We start from the raw sequence: 23,965 nt of genomic DNA, 5'->3' as shown, positions 1-23,965 counted from the left end.
ATCGTTTATTTTGCAATTTTGATGACATTTTAAACCTTGGCAGATCTAATTAATGCGACTACCAGCGGCTCACCGCTTGGCCGTATCATGTTGCTTAACATAAATACATAAACTCACTCCCGTAATACCTTAAGTAAGATACTTGTCTCTCACCGGGAGTTGAATACTTACAATACAAGGAATAAAAATAAAATTGCTTTTCAAAATTCTAGATTAAGTAAATGGGTAATAATCTGTCCTGCTCGCGCCTTTGCGCGTTTTAATTACTTAAGTGAATTTAATTCACCTTTTTTGGGGTTATGTATGCGGTTTTACAATAAAATACCAGATAATATTTTAAATTTGTCAGAGAATAAATTTAAAGCTCTGACTGAGGCGAGAAAGAGTCGCGCGCTTACGGTGCTAAGCCCGCAGGTAATCAACCCGCAATGATCTCTGTATGTATTCAAAAATATCTTTATTCAGTAGGTAACACAGTTAACACGACGAATTTATTAAAAATATCATAGAAGGAAAGCTAGAAGGAAAGAGAGGCAGGGAAGACCAAGAAGAGCTTACATGGAACAGATTAAAGAAAAGGTTAACGTCGTGTCTTATAGGGAAGTCAAGGAATTGGCATCTGATAGACTGGAATGGAAAATGCTACACCGACAAGAGCGTGGCTCTTAAATTGATGATGGTGAACACAGTTACACTTTGAATCGTCAATTTTTACATAACGAACGTCTCATCCGCCTAAAACTACTGCAGCTTCTCATAACCTGTATAGCCGGGGAAAAGAAGCCGCAAGAAAAACCTCGGCACAGAGCCTTAGACGTTATTTAAAAAAAATAAACACAATATTTTTATACACCTAGGTCTTGCTTTCCCAACTCTACCTCTACTTTCATTAATTATTTCTTCATGTCTGATCATGTTTGTATGTTTTGTTTGTGTGCATTAAAGTACATTTGATTTGATTCCATGCCCGAACCATGGGAGCATCCAGTTCTCAATTCTCGTCACTGCATTTTCTTTCACATTACAAAACTCCCTTATCAGATAATTCCTTAAAGCACATAATTATTAAACCACACATGTTTCTTATATTCACACAACTTCTCGGGAAAAACCACATGCTTGACGATCGCCAGAAACGATGACGACCTTGATTTTTTTATTTCACCACAAACTCGAATTTGAACGGATGTAATATCGTAATAGTGGTTGAAATTATCGCCAATTCACCGTAGTGACGACACCAGAGGTTGCCAAAATCCGCGTGAAAGTGAATGGGCAAGGTCAGGTGGTTAATGGTAGCTAGTTGCTGGTTGCGGTCACCGGCGCCAGCGCCGGGTTGTCTGCTGTCGTATCTCACGCATGCGCTCTTGCACGCAGATCGTTAAGATGATGATTATGTGCAACTTTTAGGTTGTTTATTTTCGATTTTGTGTGTTATAAAGCCTTAGAAGATTAATAAAATTAGACGCCTCAAAACAAATTCGCTACATAAACTCATTACACGAACATACAAGAAAATTAACAGTGATAGAACCATAATAGGACTAGATATATCTTGATAAAAAATAAAAAAATAAACGAGTCCAAGTTAATTTTGATTCAGATTTAGAATACAATACTTAGAATAGAAAAAGTTTATTATAAAAGGACGCCACACAAAAACAAGACGATAACATCATATAAATTTTTACAAAATAATTACATAAATAGCAAAACGGATGTTCGTCGGAATGAGGTGGTGGACGTTCTGAGATAATAGGGCCTCACTCAGCACAAGTCGCGGCGTGAACCACGACGCTGGTATTATGTGGAGTGCTGGGTGAGGCACGAACATCGTTGATTTTATTTCAGTTCAACATATCCGTCTTACTTCTTATACATAGATACATAAAGTCACGCTTATTTCCCACCGGTATTAGCAGAGACTATGGAATTCCATTTGGGAACCAAACATCTCTTGATTCCTCCACATTCATCAATCGTTTTATACACGCACGTCGGTTCAGAGTACATCGTACAACTTTTCTAAGGACATACGGACACGAGCATTAATATGTATACACTTTGGAACCATGTCACATTAACTTTTTTTACAAATTGAACTGTAAGTCTCACTAAATGTCAAATATGTTAGTTCGACAGAGTTCTAAAGTGGGTACATTATATTGCTCATGACCATGACTGTACACTTACCTCTCTTACTTTTCTTATTTCTTATCCTTACGACTAGCGACTTACAACTAACGGCCTCTGCAGTCTAGTGGTTGAGCGTTGGACTTACGATCCTCGGGCCCCGGGTTCGAATCCCGGTGGGGACATGTCACAAAAATCACTTTGTGATCCCTAGTTTGGTTAGGACATTAGATACTGATCACCTAATTGCCCGAAAGTAAGATGATCCGTGCTTCGAAAGGCACGTTAAGCCGTTGGTCCGGGTTATTACCCTTATGTACGTGGTCGTTACATGAACCATGTCAGGGGCCTTTGGCGGCTCAATAATAAACCTGACACCAGGTTTGATGGGGTTGGTAATCCACCTCACAACCCACACGACAAGAAGAAGATCCTTCCGACTTATGAAAAATGCAAGTTGTTTTGATTACATGTAGTTCTGTCCCACCTTATTGGAGATTACGGGCGTGATTTTATGCATGTATGTAATGAATACATCCTAAGCTTCCGCGGTCCACTTGGCACCGACGGCCAGCGCCGATATTTTGGAATAAATTTCAATAAATGCGTCTTGCTCTCAAACACAGGGGCCGGTATGTTATGCAATTAGATTTCGGATACAATGCACAACACGCAGTAATGCGCTTGCCAACAATACTGACACCTGAGAACTTTGCACTTGGGACTTCTAGAAGCAATTGCTCGCGTCAGCAACTTGACATCGATGCAATATTCAAAAAGTTACTCGTAATCCATATAATATAAATAACTAGCGACCCGCCCCGGCTTCGCTTGCTGAGGACAAAAATGAAATTATTTACGTAATCACATTGAAAACCTCGAAAAACAGTATTTCTCCACTATTTAATGGATGTTATTATACGTATAAACCTTTCCCTTGAATTACTCTATGTATTAAAAAAAACCGCATCAAAATCCGTTGCGTAGTTTTAAACATTTAAGCTTACATAGGGATATAGGGACAGAAAAAGCGACTTTGTTTTATACTATGTAGTGAAGTAATACAGAATTACAGACATAAAGATTTTATCTACCTATTTATCTATATTATACAGGGTATTAGTGATATCGTAACAATAACTATGAGGGATGATTCAGAGTTGATATTATGAAGTGGAATTTCCCGACGCAAAAGTATGGAACTGAAAATAAGTAATTAAAAAAGAACACAAAAATTTTCATGAATTATCCGACACGAAATTACGCCCCGTACAAGTACGTATAGGTAGATAAGAGCGTATGAGTTTGAATTTTCCATCACAAAAGCACAGAATTCAAAATAAGAAAAACACAAAAATGACATGAATTTTGCGAATCCACTTGATATTATCATGGTCTAAATCATCCCCTCAATATTCGTTACGATGTCACTAATACCCTGTATTTCTGGATTGATACGACTTTGCAACCTTCAGGCATAGAATAAAGAATAATACTACGTATAGGACGGCAACTCTACCCTTCACCAGACTGAGCTGGGTTTACCTCACCCGCCCTCGGCCTTACTTTAGTCTTCAATCGTATTGGCGTCAGTCCTCATACACAGATGCGCGTGTACAATAACGTCAAAGTGTAGTGTCTATGTAAAACGAGGTGACTTGTGTGAAGTGTCCGGGGTGTGGTGTCCTAGCTCAGCAGCTGGTGGGTAGCGGAAAGTGGCCATTCTATACGTAGTATTATTCCTTAAGGAATTTCTTAATCATCTTCGCCTCCCAGATTTGTGTGTGTAATAAATGTTTGTCCCTGTCTTCCATTCCAGGCACGCACCAGTTCTACCAGCGCACCCTGGTGATCCGCGACCCGGAGCTGATCAAGCGAGTGTGCGTCAACGATTTCCAATACTTCGTGGACCGAGGGTTCTTTTTCAACAAGAAGGTGGACCCGCTGGCGGGGTCCGTGCTGTTCCTCCGGGGAAACGAGTGGAGGAAGCTTCGGGCTAAAATATCCCCGATATTCTCGTAAGTTTCTTTTATTAAAAAGCTTTGCCTGGTCAAGTAAATGCTATAAGTCAACATATAACAGCATCAAGCCTGTATCCCCACAGGGGTAAGCAGAAGTTTATAGTATAAACATCTATTGAATGAGAGAAGTCGTTAACGACGCCGGCGCTACAAAATTCAAAGCAAAAGGTGCCCAGTTGGATGTGAGACTCGGCTCCGGACGTCTTGTGAGAGGATTATTATTTGAAAGAATTAATCAAACCTAGTGGTCCGATAGCGAGAAGCGCTGAATGAGGGAAATCGGGGTCCTAAAGTGCTTGTTGTCGCGATCCTATCGCTAGACATGATATTAAAACATATATTTCCCAAGATACTACTCTTTCTCGCCTCATCATACGTCACTCGTCACTCTCTCACAGTACTGCACAGAAAGAGACAGATGATCTCTGTCGCGGCGAGAAAGAGTCGCGTGCTTACGGTGCTAAACCCGCTGGGCCCCTAACCTAACCTAACCACTAATCTATTTTAGAAAGTAGCATGGAGGATTCTATACCAACAAGAGCGTGGCTCTTAAATTAGTGATGATGATGTACCCTATCTGAAACATATGCCTTTTTTCTTTTTATATTATTTCTGATAATAAAAACATTTTTGATTTGATTTTTGATGTGATAACAGCACAACCCGAATACTTCATACAAAAAATGTCGTTTGCGTGGAAGATGTGTTGTGTATGGGTGCAGTAACAAGGGTCATCATTTTATACCCAAAAACAAAGACAAATGCACATGTCTGTTATCCATGAAATTAGAAGGTTAAACGAAGGCAACTGCGTTCAGCGCCATCTATATTTTTTGGGGAACGTAGCCGGGAAAGTCCTTCATTAATGTCAAATCAAATATTCGAATCAGACAAAAGAACGTCGGCGTCAAAATTCAAAATTCGAACATATAAAAAATATAATGATATAAGAATTAAACAATTAAATAACAGTCTCCGTGGTTAGAGCGTCAGGCTCACGATCTGGAGGTCCGGGCTCGATTCCCGATGGGGATATTGTCGAAATCACTTTGTGAGACTGTCCTTTGTTTGGTAAGGACTTTTCAGGCTTGAATCATCTGATTGTCCGGAAAAGTAAGATGATTCCGTGCTTCGGAGGGACGTTAAGCCGTTGGTACCGGCTATTAGCCGTAAAAACACCTCCACCAACCCGCATTAGAGCAGCGTGGTGAAGTATGCTCCATACCCCCTCCGGTTGATTGAGGGGAGGCCTGTGCCCAGCAGTGGGGCGTATGTAGGTTGTTTATGTTATGTATGTACAAGAATTAAAAACACTGGTCCGCGCGCAGGCCATACGATTGAAGACAGAAGTAAAGGAGTGAGGTAAACCTAGCGCAACCGCTGGTGGAGAGCGGAGAGTTGCCGTTCTATGCGTAGTATTATTCCTTATTCTATGATAACAGTTAATAGTCCAATTATCGAGTTATACCATCGTCACACATGACTACGCCACATGCGGTCACCAATTAAGTTGGACTTGTGCACCCAGCGATGCGTTTATGCGATGATTCTTACACGCAATAAACTTTATTACAAATACAGGGTGCTGTGACATCGTAACGAATACTGAGGGGGATGATTCAGACCATGATTCTGAGTTAATATCAAATGGAATTTTCCGTCGCAAAATTCATGATTTCTTTTTATTTTTTTTTATAATTATTTGCAGTTTCCATACTTTTGCGACGAATAATTCCACTTGATATCTGCTCAGAATCATGGTCTGAATCATCCCTCAAAGTTTTCTTTACGATGTCACTAACCTGTATATAAACTCACGTCCGTAAGTCTTATTGAGCAGAGTCCTACTCGTTCGAAGACAATTTGAATTATTCTTAGACTGTTTCATTGGATGAGAGGTCGATGACCGACTCTACCATAGTGGTTTTATTGAGTCGCTAGAGAATAACTGTCAATCGCCCGTCCCTTTCCTTTTCAGTGGACAAGAAGATGACAGGTATAACTTAAATTAAAATAGGTGGTGTCAGCTGGAATCGGCACCAACATTCGAAAATCCGATAGTGTTTGAAAGTAAGAAGAAAGAAAGAAGTGTGTGTGAAGGAGAATATCGTGAGGAAACCCACATTCCCGAGACATGCAATTTCGGAGGTATGTGACTTAACCTGTATTGGGCTGGTTTTCCCTTCGCGGGTTGGAAGGTCAGACAGGCAGTCGGTTCTGTAAAAAATCGGACCTGTCAAATTTTCAGGTTAGGTAAGCGGACTCTGTGAAAAACGGGATAATGCTTGGGGGACACGTTACTTATTGATGTAGGTACGTAGCAGTTACATGAGTCCTGTCAAGGGCATTTGGCGGCTCAATAATAACCCAGAGAGCAGGGATGATGAGGTTGGTAATCCACCTCACAATCCACACGATAAAAGAAGTACCAATATTTGTACAAGATTTGTAACGGCTATAACCTGGTTAGTATCTGGTTAGTAGTTATGTATCACACGAGATACATTTGTGATTGATTAGGTGTGCAGACACGTCCAATCTCATGTCTGGCGGAAACAGAGAGGACAAGTAAGGTCGATTTATGTGAATTGTACTTAGTCGAGAATACATGCACAGTACACATAAACAGCCTATATACGACTCACTGCTGGGAGCAGGGGAGGTCTGTGCTCAACCAACCGAAGGGGGTATGGAGCATACTCCACCACACTGCTCCTTTTTTTTGACTTATTGTAGATTTGCCGCAGATGGCATTAACTACTTGGCCGGACAAATGGGGAGCGCTGAGGGCTCTCACCCGGTACAACGATTAAGACAATAGGCCTAAGAATTACTCGACCCTAGTGAGTCGATAGCGATAAGTTCTGATTCAGGGAAATCGTCAACCACGCTGGCGGGGTCGGTATCGGGGTCCTGAAGTGTTTGGTGTCGCGAGCTGATTGGCTGCCTCTATGGCTAGAGTAATAGGGTCGTCGGGATTGTATATTACGTTCTTCGGACGGCGATACTTTTCAGTACCGTCCCTAAGCGCCCTCACCATTCCGCACCAACTCGCAGTGGAGGAGCATGGTGGTGTATGCTCCATACCCATAGCGCACTGAGTCGAAAATACACTACAATAAAAATAGATACTTCAATTTCTGGGATATTATAGATTATGTTTCTCTATATGTAAAATCTGATAAAAAAAAAGAGTATTTCTATTTCTATTTTCTGAGCCTCTTCAAGGCGAGAGTGAATAAGCTCTTTCTAGGTAAGCTGAAAATTTGGCCAAATGCTTACCTACGTTCCATAAAAATAATCAAAATAATACAATAGTCACTTCCTTCAAATCTATTTTTCAGGCCAAACAAGCTCCGAGGAATGTTCCCGCTCATCGAAGACACTGCGAAGGAGTTCGTTCTCAGGGTTCGCAAGCTGATCTCACAGAGCAAGAGCCCTGAGGATGACAACAACAACAACCCTGAGAGATCCGTGATGGTGGATTCTGAGAAATTGGTGGGCGGTTACACAGCAGATGCTATAGTGCCGTGTGCTTTCGGCCTGAAAAGTAACGTTATGGATAACGAAAAGGATCCGTTCGCAGTTGCTCTTCACGCCTTCTATGAGATGTCGTTGTTTAATATTTTTGAAAAGTAAGTCTTCTACATACATACATACATACATAAACTCACGCCTATATCCCCCCGGGGTAAGCAGAGACTATGGAATTCCATTTGCCTCATTTCATTCAATCATCGTCATCTTCATTTTTTGCACTTTTAAGCCTTCCAATATTTCTGTTTGTTGTTGTGTTTTGTTATATTTCTGTTGTTTTGTTCTTGTTAGTTTTTTTTTATTTTTTATTTATCTTCTGGATAAGATAATATCAGATAAACGTACTTTATTAAGTATAAAGAACAGATAAGGTACAGAAAATTCATCACATCACCATTTTAAGAGCCACGCTCTTGTCGGTGAAGCATTCTCCATGGTACTTTTTAGGGAAAAATAGGGCAGTGGTTTCCCTCTTGCCTTCCGCCCCGCAGTGCTCTGTCTGATGCGAGTGGGATGGCGCCTAGAGTAGTCTATTTCAAAGCCATACTAGGACTCCTGTCCTCCGCCTCTGAATAGTACTGACAGTTACTGCTGCCCTCTGTCAGAGTCCAGGTTACAGTCCCTATGACTCGCCTGTACCGTCCTGCATTGCCGTATCTACTGATGAAAAAAGTGAAAATTACTTAACTTCAAAGTTACAATCAGTTTAATGTAGTCTCTGAATCGTGACTGGTAGACCACAATCCAATGAATGTTTACAAGAACTTCAGATGGTTACTTTTAGTAAAAAAAAAATAATCTAATAATCATACAGAATGTGGTGACTTACATGGTGTGGAGCACACGATGAAAAATTAGGTTGCCTTTCTATATTTATCAAAAAAAAGAAAATAGAAAAAGAAAAGCAACCAATAAAAAATAAATATTCTCATAGGCTAGTTTACAACTAGTCAAATCAGTTACTTTTTGTTATACGTCAAAACACGAAATTTTGTATGAAAAAATGTCGGACGTTCTTTTTGATTAAAATTCTAAAATAAGTTAAATAGTAAAATGAAAATATTTTCCGTTAATTTTAGATCTGGAGGGGTGGCCACATCAAAGCAATTCATCTAAGAAAGCTAAATATTGCAATTTTACATTTGCGCATATAACAGTAAGTGCGCAATGCAAACAAATATTAAATTGCAATATAAATTGCTTTCTTAGATGAATTGATTCGATGTAAGTAACCATTTTAACCCTCCTGTCTTTATTTAGTAAGTAATCAGAATTTCATAATTTATCTTTTTTAATATTGTAGTAAAATAAATAAAATCTGTTTGCAGGACAATGCGTCAATTCTGGCCAGCTTTCGTGTTGTTCTTTAGAATGAGAATAATACCGAAGAGGACCCACGACTTTTTCTACAATATTGTCACGAGTGTGCTGCGAGCCAGAGAGAATGGTTAGAGTTTAAATTCAAAAATATATTTATTCAGTTGGTAACATTGTTACACTTTGAATCGTCAATTTTTACAAAACAAAAAACTACTGCAACTTCTCACAACCTGTACAGTGAATTTAGCAATGTACCAAACTAAAACATTGCTTTTGTAATAACTCCAGGCACTCAGGAGAAGCGAGGAGACTTCATCGACATGATGATGTCACTCCGAGACGAGAAGACCGGCAAGTCAGCTGATGACAATGATGTTGAAATTAGTAAGTTCTTTCTTGATATTATCATCTCCCTATCAATATCTCATAAATCACGTTTGCCCAACTTGAAGGTGTGACAGGTCCGGTTTGTTACCGAAGCGACTGCTTTTTTGACCTTCCAACCCGCACAGAGAAAACCAGCCCAATACATGTTAGGTCGCATACCTCCGAAACACATTTCTCAGGAAAGTAAGTTTCCTCACGATGTTTTCCTTCACCGCTGAGCACGTGATAGTGTGTTTGTGAATATGAATTCGACAACAAATTCGAAAATCATAGGTTCAGTTCCATGCTGGGAATCGAACCTGCGACCTCATAATAAGAGTTAAGCGTTCTTCCAACTGGGCTACCACGTCTCTCAGTCAGATTTATCTTACTACAGCTTCAGAACTTTTTATGGCTGAAGAAAAGAAAAGCCATGGAGACTGATTTCTCCATTTACTTTTCCAGCGGACGTGGTGATCTCAGCCAATGCCTTCATCATCTTCCTGGGTGGTTTCGAAACAACCTCATCGACCCTGGCGTTCCTTCTGCTGGAGCTCGCGGCTAACCCTCACGTCCAGGAGAAGATGAGAGCAGAGATCCTCCAGGTCTTGGAGAAGAATGACGGGAACGTCACTTATGAAATGCTGCAAGAGTTAACCTATATGGAGATGGTTATACAAGGTAAGAAATCATTTTTAATACCGAGTGTTAGTGACACCGTATCGAATACTGAGGGGGATGATTCAGATCATGATTCTGAGTAAATATTCTGTCGTACACCCAGGCGCAACAACACATCTTCCAACCATTCTTATTCGGTTAAAAGAAATCGATGTAGGTAACACCATATAAATTCTATACAAATCTGATTCAAATATCAAACCATAATTATCTTTAAGTGCATCTCATCATCATCATCAACAGCCCATTAACGTCCCCACTGCTGGGGCACTGGCCTTCCCTATGGATGGATAGGGAGATCGGGCCTTAAACCATCACGCGGTCCCAGTGCGGATTGATTAACGACTGCTAATGCAGCCGGGACCAACGGCTTAACGTGCCTTCCAAACCACGGAGGAGCTCGAGATGAAAACTTTTTTTGTGGTTATCCATCCTATGACCGGCCTTTGCGAAAGTTGCTTAACTTCAACAATTGCAGACCGAGCGCGTTTACCGCTGCGCCACCGAGCTCCTTCGAGTGCCTCTCCCATTACTTTATATTTTGGAATTGTTATGTATAATACCCGAGCAATGAGAAAATAGGTAATTATCAAGTAGGAGTTAGACATACATACATACATAAACTCAACTGTAATGTACGGGTAGTCAGAGGGCCTGATGGAAAGTATGAACAGTGTTGACGCGACAATGAATTTATTAAATGCGAACGAACCGGCGAAGATTACAAAAGGAAAGGGCATTTAATAGGGGTGGAGGATGACTTATATACATATACTAACTTACTTATTACCTTAGTCTCATTAAGGACGTTAATCAAATATTCAAAGTTTATAATAACAACATGATCAAAATTAACTAGTTATCTTCTATGAGAAAAGTAAACATCCTCAAACCAAAATCAACACCCAGCTAATGATTTCTGACATACAGTGCGTTCCAAATTTAAGAAACATTTTTATACATTACACACGCCTATTTCCACCGGGGTAAGTAGAGACTATGGAATTCCATTTGCTTCGGTCCTGACACATTAGGGGACATTTTGGGAACATGGCCTAGGAAGTTCCTCATCATCATCAGCCCATTAACGTCCCCACTGCTGGAGCACGGGCCTTCCCTATGGATGGATAGGGAGATCGGGCATTAAACCATCACGCGGGCCCAGTGCGGATTAATGGTTATTAACGACTGCTAATGCAGCCGGGACCAACGGCTTAACGTGCCTTCCGAAGCACGGAGGAGCTCGAGATGAAAACTTTTTTTGTCATCCATCCTATGACAAAATTGTGGTCATCCATCCTATGACCGGCCATTGCGGAAGTTGCTTAACTTCAACGATCGCAGACCGAGCGCGTTTACAGCTGCGCCACCGAGCCCCTCTCCCTCGGCAAGTCCCACGTTATCACAAAATCTCTTTCTCTATCTAAAAGATACATAAGAACAACTGAATGAAGAATAAATCTATTTCCAGAGACGTTACGCTTGTACCCGCCCTTCCCGAGCATTCAGCGGATGTGTACGAAGGACTACCAGATCCCTGGGTCGAAAGTGACCGTGGAGCGAGGCACCATCGTCCTCTTCCCCACGCTGGGGATACAGCGCGATGAGCAGGTCAGTATGGCATTTTCTGCTAGATCGATAGCCGATTTATACATGAGATACAAAGGACTCACCATAAGGTTCATCATATCCATCTTTGGAATTCGTATCAACAGTGGCTGCAAGTTGTCTTTGATTACTTGTGGCTCTGCCCACCCCATTAGGGATTACGGGCGTGAGTTTATGTATGTATGTATGTATACAAAGGACTCCAGCATATACAGCCCGAATGGTCCACCTTGTGAGATCTATTGGGACCAAATCCCTAATTTAAGACCAATGCCATAAAATCATCATCATCGGCCCATTAACGTCCCCACTGCTGGGACACGGGCCTTCCCTATACGTAGATGGGTAGGGAGATCGGGCCTTAAACCATCACGCGGGCCCAGTGCGGATTGATGGTTATTAACGACTGCTAATGCAGCCGGGACCAACGGTTTAACGTGCCTTCCCAAGCACGGAGGAGTTCGAGATGAAAACTTTTTTTTTTTTGGGGTCACCCATCCAATGACCGGCCTTTGCAAAAGTTGCTTTACTTCAACAATCGCAAACCGAGCGCGTTAACCGCTGCACCACCGAGCTCCTCATGCAATAGAATAAGGAATAATATTTGGGTACGTAGTCGTTACATGAGTAATGTCAGGGGCATATGGCGGCTCAGTAATAACCCTGACACCAGGGTTGATGGGGTTGGCAATTCACCTCACAATCCACACGATAGAAGAAGAAGAGGGTAAGGCAGCTTATTCTACGTATAAAACGGCAACTCTCCGCTCCCCACCAGCGGCTGAGCTAGGTTTACCTCACCCCCTTCGGACATAGTTTAGTCTTCAATTTCAATGTCTGGCGGCAGACTGTCCCACAGACAGAGATGTGCGTGTATGATAACGTCAATGTATGTTGTTTGTATGAAGTGTTCGGGGAGTGCCAATTCGCTTGATAAGATCCAGTGTCTTTTGGGAGGAAGCTCCATGACTTTCTGGGGGTCCATTAATGGCTCTATATAATACCACACCCCGGACACTTCATACAAAAACCTCGTTTTACACAGACATTGACGTTATCGTACACGCGCAACTGTGTGTGTAATGTCTGACGCCCATACGAATGAACACTGAAGTATTACCGAGGGGAGGGGGACCTACCACAGCCGCCAGTGCGGAGTGGAGAGCTGCCGTTCTATACGTAGTATTATTCTTTATTCCTTATTCTATGATTAATATAAAATATAGGACGGTAACTCCGTCCCGCACCAATTCGTTTGGAACGCCGACTTCACCCCCTTTGGATCTTAATTTAGTCTTAAATGGCCTTAAGCCACTAAGGAGTGAGGAGGTGCGCGAGGACTGTCTGTCTCGCTCGCACTTACGCGGCACACGGTAAGGAGATTTTTGTACGGAGTGTGTGCCAGTGTCAAAGATTAAGTGGAGAAGTGGTTATTTTTAAATTATGTAATGTATAAATTGTTGCAGTACTTCGAGAGTGCGGGTCAGTTCGTGCCGGAGCGCTGGGCGGAGGGCCGGCCTGCGCCCCCGCCAGGCGTCTACATGCCCTTCGGAGACGGGCCTCGCTACTGTATTGGTACGACTGCAATTATTTTTACTTATTACTTATTAACCCTTCACGGGCAGAGACCATGGGTCATTGATGGTTCATAATAGATAGTATGACACCTTGGAATCGGAACGTCATTAGACGTTCTGTCCTTGAAAGTGTTAATTAGTTACTATAACGGCCTCCGTGGTTCAGTGGTTGAGCGTTGGGCTTACGTACCGGGGGTCCCGGGTTCGATTCCTGATGCGGACATTGTCGAAATCACTTTGGCGGCACAATAGTACTAAACATAAATAGAATAGAACAACAACACAACAACATTTTATGCATTAAACGAATATTCTATTCTTACTCTGTACTTATCTCTTTTTAAATCGGGCACGAAATCAGACCCTATGAATTATAGACCGGTTTCTATCTTACCAGTAGGTACTTAGTATTTTTTTTTTGATAAAATCATTCTCGACCAACTGCTATGTCACTTTAATTTAAACAACTTACTTGACAGCCAGCAGTTTGGTTTTACTAAGGGTCGGTCTACAACAGACGCGAGTGTCAAATTTGTTCGACACATTTTCGATGCTTGGGAGAAGTCGCAGAATGCTGTCGGTGTATTCTGTGACTTATCTAAGGCGTTCGACTGCGTGGAACACGAGACATTGCTTAAAGGAAGTAATAACATTAAAATTTACGGTGAGATAGTTACGGAAAATTCCATTTGATATCAACTCAGAAGCATGGTCTGAATCATCCCTCAAAGTTTTGGTTACGATGTCACTAACACCCTGTATTTATAATAAATAAAACTTTTAAAACCGACTCATGTGCCGTGCTTATCATTTCACAAACAGAGAACAATCACAGTCAAGATTCGAGCTCTAAGAAATCGCTCGTACCTACAAGCAATAGAAACTGATAGATTTATTGTCAGCACTTCTGGCGACTTACGACACACTTGGTCCACTTGACACCACAGTCGTGGTCGTAAAAACAAAAGAAACCCTAAGCTGCCTTACCCTAATATTATACGAACAACTTGTCACCACATGTTTTGTGCAGGGGGGTTAAAATGGCCACATCGAAGCAATTCATCTAAGAAAGCAATATTGCAATTTGACATTTGTTTGCATTGCGTACTTAATTTTATATGCGTGCTATGAATTGCTTCGATGTGGCCATTTTAACCCCCTGTTGTAAAAAAAAATACGTATTGCACAATCTGATCAAAACCCGTGATGGTTCGGATGTCAATTTTGTTAATAAAACCTCGCAATAGTCACGCTTCTTTCAAACCAGGAAAAAAATATGGTGTAATTTTTTCAAAGGATTTTTATTATTTTTTGACGTGACTTATTGTAGATTTGCCGCAGATGGCATTAACTACTTGGCCGGACAAATGGGGAGCGCTGAAGGCTCTCACCCGGTACAACGTTTAAGACAACAGGCCTGAGGGTGCCCAGTTGGGCGCGAACCTCGGCTCAGGGCGTCGTCTGAGAGGAAAAATATTTGAAAGAATTAATCGACCCTAGTGGGTCGATAGCGATAAGCGCTGAATGAGGGAAATCGTCGACCACGCCGGCGGGGTCGGTATCGGGGTCCTGAAGTGTTTGGTGTCGCGAGCTGATTGGCTGCCTCTATGGCTAGGGTAATCGGGTCGTCGGGATCGTATATTACGTCCTTCGGACGCCGATACTTTTCAGTACCGTCCCTAAGCGGGATGTAATCGGAAGCCGCAACTACCAGGGGATTCGGGTGGTGCGGAGCAGAATCGAAAAAACGTTTGGAAGCTAATTTGAGCCATTGGGCAATGGTTGGCAGACCTAGGTCAATGTGCAGATTTTCATTGCGAAGGAACCACGGAGCTCCCGTGGCTTTCCGCATGAAACGATTTTGTATTACCTGTAGACGGTGGATTTGAGAGGGACTCGCGTGAGCGAAAACTACCCCTGCATAGGTCATGATCGGACGGATGCAAGTCGTGTAGATTTTCACCTTATTCCTAAGGGACAATTTACTTCGCTTGTTAAGGAGACAATGAAGACGGCCCATTACAAACGCGGCGCGGTCGCGCACACGTTTGATATGGGCCTTGAAAGTAAGACGTCTATCTAAGACTACGCCGAGATATTTGACTTGCTCCTCCCAAGGGATCGGCTTGCCAAACATCGTGATGACTTTAAGTTGACGGCGTGACCGTGGCGTGTTATAATAGCCCTTTGAAAAGTACACCGCTGCACTTTTCTCCGGGTTTACCTCGATTCTCCATTTGCGAAACCACTTGCCCAAGGCATTGGCCGCGCGTTGGAGGATTCCGGTCATCATAACTCGACCACGGCACGAAGAATAGATGGCTGTATCATCCGCAAATAAAGCTAATTCGGTATTAGGGGATTTGGGAATGTCACTAGTATACAATGAAAATAGTAAAGGGGAGAGAACGGAGCCTTGTGGGACTCCGGCATTTATAGGGTGCGGTGACGAGAGCGTCCCTTCCACGCGGTAGCGAAAGGTTCGATTTGAGAGGAAGTCTCGTATGATGTGCACGAGACGGTCTGGCACTCCCAGTGAATAAAGCTTGTAGATCAAGCCGTTGTGCCAGACTTTGTCGAACGCTTTCGCCACATCGAAGAAGAGCGCTCCCGTAGCGACAGGTTTTTTTTCAAAGGAATAATATCACATTAGAATGTGATTTTACATGAAAATATAAGTTTAAAAACTAAAACCCGACTACGGAAAAATTATGCTATAAAAGGTTTGAATTAATAAAATAGGTACCTATATTTCTCTGAAATTCTTCCGAATAATGATGATTAGGAGATAGCCGTCGCATGGCATGGTAAACAAACTCTTAGGATAGATTCGCACACGACCACGGCTTCTTAACATCACTCAAACACACATTCGGAAGAATTTCAGAGAAATATAACTATTTTCTCGTTTCACACCTTTTAGAACGTCATTTTTCGTTGTCAGGTTTTAGTTTTTAAACTTATACTTACATACGGTCACGAGCATTAATGGTACCATGTCACGTTAGCTTTTTTGACAAATTGAACTGTAAGTCTCACTAAATGTCAAATATGTTGTGTGCGACAGAGTCCTAAAGTAGGTACATTATATTGCTCATGACTGTACATAGCGGTCAAACACATAACCCTGCTTTTTGCTTCGCCGCTGTAGGGTAAAAAAAAATTGATTTAAAATATGAATTAACTAATAAAATTGTCATTAGAAAAAGATGTTTGGAAAAATGGGAGTATCACTTTGGTGAATTGTCATTGGCAAGGGGTGTTGGAGTCTGGTACAGGACCATCCAGGCAAGTCCGCTGTGGACTCCTTGGTTTGAGAATGCCAACCTCAGTAGGAAGCTATTGATTTCAGCTCTCAGGCTTCGTTCCGGACACATCCCAACAAATAAGTTTTATCATTTAATGGGTATTAAACCTTCACCTCTGTGCCATGTCTGTCATATGGTCGATGACCTTTACCACGTTTTGTTGGAATGTGCCCGGAATATAGACGTGAGAAGAAAGGTTTTTCGCTCTCAAGGTGTGATTTCTCTTGGCAACGGAGAAGTCAATTGCTGGTTGGCAGAGCCACTATCAAATAAGGCTTTTAGTTTATACTATCTGGTTGACCAATCCCTTGTCTAAGGGATAGGTACACGAAAGCACTATGAGGCTGGCATGATCACACAGGGTGTTCAAAGCCTCGTTAAAAATAAGAATAATAAAAAAAAAAAACTACTAAAATAATGTAGGTAATCTAAATTAGTGACCGTAATGATTGCGACATGTTCAGAACATGCTTGCGTTATCAACAATGCCGTCATTGTTCAACTCAGCATTCTTGTAAGGAGCTCATATGATACATTATGCTTATTCTCGACGACTGGTAACTTTATACACCTACTAGTGATGTGCCCTGGGAATGTTCCAAAGTGACATATCACAAAAGTAACTTTGTGAGGTCCTGGTTTGGTTACATGCTGTTCATTCGATTGTCCGAAAATAAGATGATCCGTGCTTCGGAAGGCACGTTAAGCCTTTGGTCCCAGTTCCTAGTTACTGATGTAAATATGTAGTCGTTACATGAGTCATGTCAGGGGCCTTTGGCGGCTCATAATGACCCTGACACTAAGGTTGATGAGCTTGATAATCCACCTCACAATCCACATGATAAAAGAAGAGAAGAATAGTGGGCACTGGTTGCTTTTTTTTAGAATAGAATAGAAAAAGTTTATTATAAAAGGACGCCACACATAAAAAAAAAGACAACAACATCATATCACAACGACTCTACGAACGGCGAGTCTCTTTACGGCGAGTGGCCTTATTTTCCCTCTACGTCGAGCGAGTTTTGATGTTATAGTACAGTTATGGTAAAAACTGTTTTGCTGTTTTCTTAATACTTTTGAGTTCGTTGTTTTTTTCCACTAAAACAATTACAAAAAAGCAAGACGGATGTCAAATTGTTGTTGTTGTTTTTTCAAATTGTTCTATCTTGTACTCTGATCCCATCTTTCTAACAAACAAAAAAAAACTTTCTAAAAAAATCGACAAAGTAATAAGGCTGTTTTTACATAACTTTTGCGCCATTTCACAATTTTCCCTACCGGGTGAGAGCCTTCAGCGCTCCCCATTTGTCCGGCCAAGTAGTTAATGCCATCTGCGGCAAATCTACAATAAGTCACGTCAAAAAAAACAATTTTCCCAGACTGGGAATATTCCCTAGAACATCACATCATTGGTACCTACCTGCTTTAAACATTTATTAAGTATGACGAGTGTAAATGCATACATAAAGACACAGATCTAATCCCAGAGGGGTAGGCAGAGCTACTTGATGGACTGGTAAGGTTACTAGTGACAAAATCAAAACAAATTTTCTTTATTACACATGATCATATTCATATATTCATATTCATATTCATTTATTCCTTGTAACAACTTAACATTGTGTTGGAAATTGAAAATAAAAAATAAATAAAAACAAGCTTAAACTACATTACAATCTAAAACAACAGTGGGACTATAACTTACTTACAATATACCTAACAAACTATTACAACAAACACATACAATATCAAATTAATAAAAAAAAAATATCTTACACTTTAAACTTACACTAAAAACAATGTCGATGTTGTTTGTATTCCTCAACGCTGTAAAAACAATTCTCCAGCAAAAAGAGTTTAAGATTTTTACTAAATAAATTAGCGTCATCAGTAGTTTTAAATTCTTTTGGGAGGCAATTAAATAATCTGACCGCTTGATACCTTACACTTTGTTCTGCCACTTTGAATTGGGGGGCTATTGCATTCTGTAAGTCCTTTCTTCGTGTCGTCTCTCTTTTTGTTCTTTCTTCAGAACTTTCAAATCTACTCGGCCGCTTTACAAGATCAGTCAATAGGACAAGAATGAACAGACTAGGTACCGTTAAAATTCCAAGGCTGCGAAAGTATTCCTTACATGATATCCACTGAGGAATGCGCACTATTGTTCTTATTGCCCTTTTTTGTAAAATAAACGCTTTGTTTATATTATAACTATAGCTGTTACCCCAAAACTTTATACTATATCTCAGATGTGACTCTACCAAAGCATAATAAACAGTTTTCAGATGTTCCACTTTTAACTCGTCGCGTAAACTTCTCAATGCATAACAAGCAGAGCTTATCTTAGATTCCAAGCGAGAGAGTTCATCTTTCCAATTCAAAAAAGTGTCTATACGTACACCAAGAAATTTGACTGCTTCTACAGGTTTAATATCTATATTATTCAAAGCTACACATAAAGATTCTTTTTTCCTGGCAGTGGTTCTAAACAACATAACATTAGTCTTAGCTATATTTAAGGATAGGCTATTAGTGGAAAACCAGTTGTCAAACATTTGTAAGGCATAATTTGTCTTGATTTGTAATTCCTGGAAGCTTTTTGCCGAGATAATAGCATTGGTGTCATCTGCATAACTTACCACCTTAACATCGTTCAATTCACTACACATGTAATGGACGAGATCATTAGTGAAGATGTTAAAAAGTATAGGCCCCAGCACTGAGCCCTGTGGCACACCTCTTTTGACGGCGGTCAGTTTGCTTTTGTATACTATTTCTTGACCTTCGATTACATCCGCAAGTTCCACAAACTGATACCTATTAGTCAAGTAAGATTTGAAAAGATTTAGGACTTTTCCTCTGATGCCGTAATGGTAAAGTTTATCCAGCAAAATGGAATGATCAATAGTATCAAAAGCAGCTGTCAAGTCCAGGAATATGCCAACAACTCTCTCTTTCCCATTTAAACCAACCACCACGTCATCCACTAGGGTATCTATGGCTTCTATGGTGCCTATACTAGTTCGATATCCGAATTGTCGATCATTAATTATATTGTTGCTATCGAGGTGTTTTACTAATCTAACCTTAATAATTTTCTCGAAAATTTTGGATAAAATGGGCAGTAGAGAAATTGGCCTGTAATTTTTTAAATTTGTTTTTACACCTTTCTTATAAATTGGTACTACCTTTGCTATTTTCAATTGATCCGGGAACACTTCCTCCTCAAAACACTTATTATAAAAATCAGACAGAGGCGCTGCTAAAATATCAATATTGTCTTTAATAACTGATATAGGAATGTCATCATACCCAGATGACCTTTTATTTTTCATATTTCTAACAATTTTAATGATTTCAAAAGGCGTAATATACTTCCACTTCATATCACATTCGATACGTTTCTCACATTTTTCTAATATTTTTGCTGCTTCCGTTTTATCTTTCGTAACAACTGCACCACTGCCACCATTATCAAAACAATTAGAAAACAATTCCACTATTTCTTTAGAGTCATCTATAAATCTTCCGTTCGTTTTTATGTGTATTTTTAAAGTTTTCTTTTTTCTATCCTTATTTCTATGCTTGTCGACAATCTTCCAAATAGTCCTAGGACAATTTTCTGCCTTTTTAATTAGTCTTTGCACTGCTAGTTTACGTGCACATTTAATTACACGCCTATATATCCTAATATATTTATTTTTATATTGTATTATTGATTCATCATATGCAGAATTATAACCAGTAACCAATAAGCGCTTCATTTTACTTGAGGTTTTAATGCCCTTCGTTGTCCATTGAAGATTAATACCTGTAAAATCTTTCAATTTACATCTTTTCTTACTAAAACATTTTTTGAAAATCCCACCGAATTCCAATAAAAAACCATTAACCCCGTTGCTAGTCCAGTCGTGAGACAATATACCTAATCTAAAGAGACTTGTATTAGCTGGATTAAATATTCTTCTGTCAGTAAATATAAATTCTTTTTTCCTATCTATGTATGTTTCGGGGACCGTTATATCATCTTCTATCGTGTGGGTTGTGAGGTGGATTACCAACCCCATCAACCCTGGTGTCAGGGTTATTATTGAGCCGCCAAAGACCCCTGTTATGACTCATGTAACGACTACGTACTTACATCAGTAAGTAGTAACCGGGACCAACAGCTTAACGTGCCTTCCGAAGCACGGATTTTCTTACTTTTGAACAATCAAGTGATCAGCCTGTAATGTCCTAACCAAACTAGGGAAACAAAGTGATTTTTGTGATTTGTCCCCACCGGGATTCGAACACGGGACCTCCGGATCGTGAGCACAACGCTCAACCACTGGACCACGGAGGCCGTTATAATATTATTGCACATGGTTATGATGATGGTTTCTTCTCACATGGTAACACTCTTGGCTAGTGTGAGCCTGGGCACACAACATACATACATACATACACGAAACATTTTCATAATATACACAAGAAATACACAGCCTCCGCTGTCTAGTGGTTAGAGCGTAAGGCTCACGATCTGGAGGTCCGGGTTCGATTCCCGATGGGGACATTGTCGAAATCACTTTGTGAGACTGTCCTTTGTTTGGTAAGGACTTTTCAGGCTTGAATCACCTGATTGTCTGAAAAAGTAAGATGATTCCGTGCTTCGGAGGGTACGTTAAGCCGTTGGTCCCGGCTATTAGCCGTAAAAACACCACCAACCCGCATTGGAGCAGCGTGGTGGAGTATGCTCCATACGCCCTCCGGTTGATTGAGGGGAGGCCTGTGCCTAGCAGTGGGACGTATATCTTAGGCAGTTTATGCATATATGTACACAAGAAATATGACAACAAACTGATAATCTTGGCAACATTTTGCATGAAACAGGGGGGTTAAAAAGGCCACATCGAAGCAATTCAGGGGGGTGTTTTTGTTAGGATACTTTTTGACAGATTTTCTGTTAAAGCACATAATAACGGTGTGTGTCAGTGCCATGATCACGGGTCACCCCGTCACGGGTCATCCCGTGATCATGGCACTTGCAACAGTGTCGCAATATCGTTGGTCTCATATCCCCATTTAAACGCGGTAAGAACCCGTTATTATGTGCTTTAATTATGATAATTACCGCGTAAACTTAAAACAGATTTTCTGTTTTTGAAGGATAATACTCGTTTCATGTAACCAAAAGCGTTTTCTGACGCGCTTAGGGATACTTTGTATTTATAGTCTGTTTAAAATGTAACTTTCTTTTCCAGGCAAGCGTTTCGCGATGATCCAGATGAAGTGCTGCCTGGTGCGCGTGCTGCAGGCGGTGCGCGTGCGCATGGCACACGACGCGCCTGCGCGCGACGAGCCGTTCCCCGCCGACCCGCGCTTCCCGCTCACCCTTCACCCCGTTGACTCCCGACTCCGCATCAGCTTGTTATGATACCCTCTGTTGTGTAATTAATTATATCATACTAACGGTTACCCGCGACTTCGGTCGCATGAAACCCTACTATTAAAACTATAGAAGTTTCATGCAAACAGACATCCCTTTTCATCCCCTTAGGGGCTGAATTTCTCAAAATCCCGTCTTACCTAAACTGAAGATTTGATAGGTCTGGTTTTTAACAGAAGTCGCGCCTATCTGGCCTTCCAATATATCACATATCTTCCAAACCTTTCTCAGAAATGCAGGCTTCCTGACGATGTTTTCCTTCACTGCTAAGCACGTGATAATCATTTATGATCCGAATATGAAATCCATAACAAATTCGAAAATCCCGAATGGTTTAGGCCCGTGCTGGGATTCAAACTTGCGACTGCAAAGAGAGTCAAGGGTTCATCAACTGGGCTACCCCGGTTTTTTCAATTCCATAAGAAAACATTACAAAATTCTACTTTTTACATAAGACAGGTAAACCACTGTCTTCATACTACAAGTCGTCTTCTGATTACTTGTAGCTCTGCCTACCCTATTACGGTTTACGAGCGTGACTTTCACCCTAAGGTTGCCTAGAAGAAATTTCTGTTTAGCAATAATGCCTCCGTACCTCTTTTATCTTTTAATGTCTTTGTCTAATTTGTCCAATAAGTGTTATTTACAAAAAAGTCAATTAATTGACATTACACACATACTGAGGAGCTCGGTGGCGCAGCGGTTAACGCGCTCGGTCTGCGATTGTTGAAGTAAAGCAACTTTCGCAAAGGCCGGTCATAGGATGGGTGACCACAAAAAAAAAGTTTTCATCTCGAGCTCCTCCGTGCTTCGGAAGGCACGTTAAGCCGTTGGTCCCGGCTGCATTAGCAGTCGTTAATAACCATCAATCCGCACTGGGCCCGCGTGATGGTTTAAGCCTGATCTCCCTATCCATCCATAGGGAAGGCCCGTGCCCCAGCAGTGGGGACGTTAATGGGCTGATGATGATGACACACATATTATGTATTCCAGCAAAACTTTATAACATTACATAACCTAAGCTCACGACTATATCCCAATTGGGGTAGTCAGAGGTACATCCATCGCAAGATGAACTGAGTACCCACATCACCGAGCTTTCTGTTAGACCAACGTGATAGATGGTGAGCCGTATCGCCGCCTGTAATGACTAAACTTTACTATCATTACCAACTCCCTTTCCTAACCAAGAGTTACCAAAAGAAATGGTCAATGGTTTACACATGTTGACCATCTGTGAACGTAAACAAAAGATGGCCGACGTCTACAATAAGACAAAAGGCCATATTGCTCAATATTGTCTTGCGGGCGGGACGAATTTCAATGGAATGCTGCATTTGCAAGCTATTTCTATGAATTTATTACGAGTACTTCTGCTTCATGATTTGTCACAGTTATTTTATCGATTCTGACGATATAATTATGTTGTTTTGTCTATTGGTGCTAATATGTGAACCCAAAATAAGTCATGTCGTTTTGTCAAAATACCAACAAAATGACGTGCCACGCATGTTACAGAAAAAACAACCTTACCGATTTTGACAAAATGTATTGAATCGATCGATAATATTATCACGTTGCGTATGATAGCCCTGCTAGCCCTCCTTGACATAAAAACTGGATCCGCTCCTCTATTTCTCTCTCTTTATTTAAGAGCTGTGCTCTTGTCAGAGGAGTAATCGCCTCCATTTTCATTACTCCATAGATAAGGCGTGTAGAACGGTGGTTGCCCCTTACTTAATAAATAATAAATAATGCTGTAAATTGCTTCAGACTACAAATATTGATTAAGTAGTAATGATTAAAATAAACTTTAGCGTGTAACTTTAGCAATTAATAAGTATTATAGATGTATTAAAGTGTTCTCCAAATATAATTTGTACTCAACTGTATTTTTGTAAATAAATAGGTAATTGTAAATGTTATTTTCGATAAAAGAAAATAAATTGATATTTTAAATATTTATTATTTTTATTTTTGAAAAAG

At 40.7% G+C, this 23,965-nt stretch overlaps 1 protein-coding gene across 5 annotated transcripts in view; it reads left to right on the top strand.

The window, feature by feature from the left end:
• Positions 1–23,965, top strand: part of LOC126370551 (cytochrome P450 6B1-like) — a 139,592-nt gene that overhangs the window by 5,797 nt on the left and 109,830 nt on the right. For 4 of the 5 annotated variants that reach the window (XM_050015455.1, XM_050015459.1, XM_050015457.1 and 1 more), the window contains exons 3-10: positions 3,953–4,151; positions 7,499–7,789; positions 9,020–9,138; positions 9,300–9,395; positions 9,843–10,058; positions 11,530–11,669; positions 13,133–13,241; positions 21,795–23,861. In XM_050015455.1, coding sequence (XP_049871412.1) covers positions 3,953–4,151; positions 7,499–7,789; positions 9,020–9,138; positions 9,300–9,395; positions 9,843–10,058; positions 11,530–11,669; positions 13,133–13,241; positions 21,795–21,967 — 1,343 coding nt within the window. In that variant the 3' untranslated portion in view covers positions 21,968–23,861. Of the gene's footprint in view, positions 1–3,952; positions 4,152–7,498; positions 7,790–9,019; positions 9,139–9,299; positions 9,396–9,842; positions 10,059–11,529; positions 11,670–13,132; positions 13,242–21,794; positions 23,862–23,965 lie in introns of those variants that run through there. The other variant, XR_007566893.1, reaches the window with a different exon arrangement.

The sequence above is a fragment of the Pectinophora gossypiella genome, chromosome 11 (assembly GCF_024362695.1).
Source record: "Pectinophora gossypiella chromosome 11, ilPecGoss1.1, whole genome shotgun sequence".
Classification (NCBI taxonomy): domain Eukaryota; kingdom Metazoa; phylum Arthropoda; class Insecta; order Lepidoptera; family Gelechiidae; genus Pectinophora; species Pectinophora gossypiella.
Note: the sequence above shows the minus strand (reverse complement) of the source record. Positions and strands in the feature narration are given on the sequence as shown.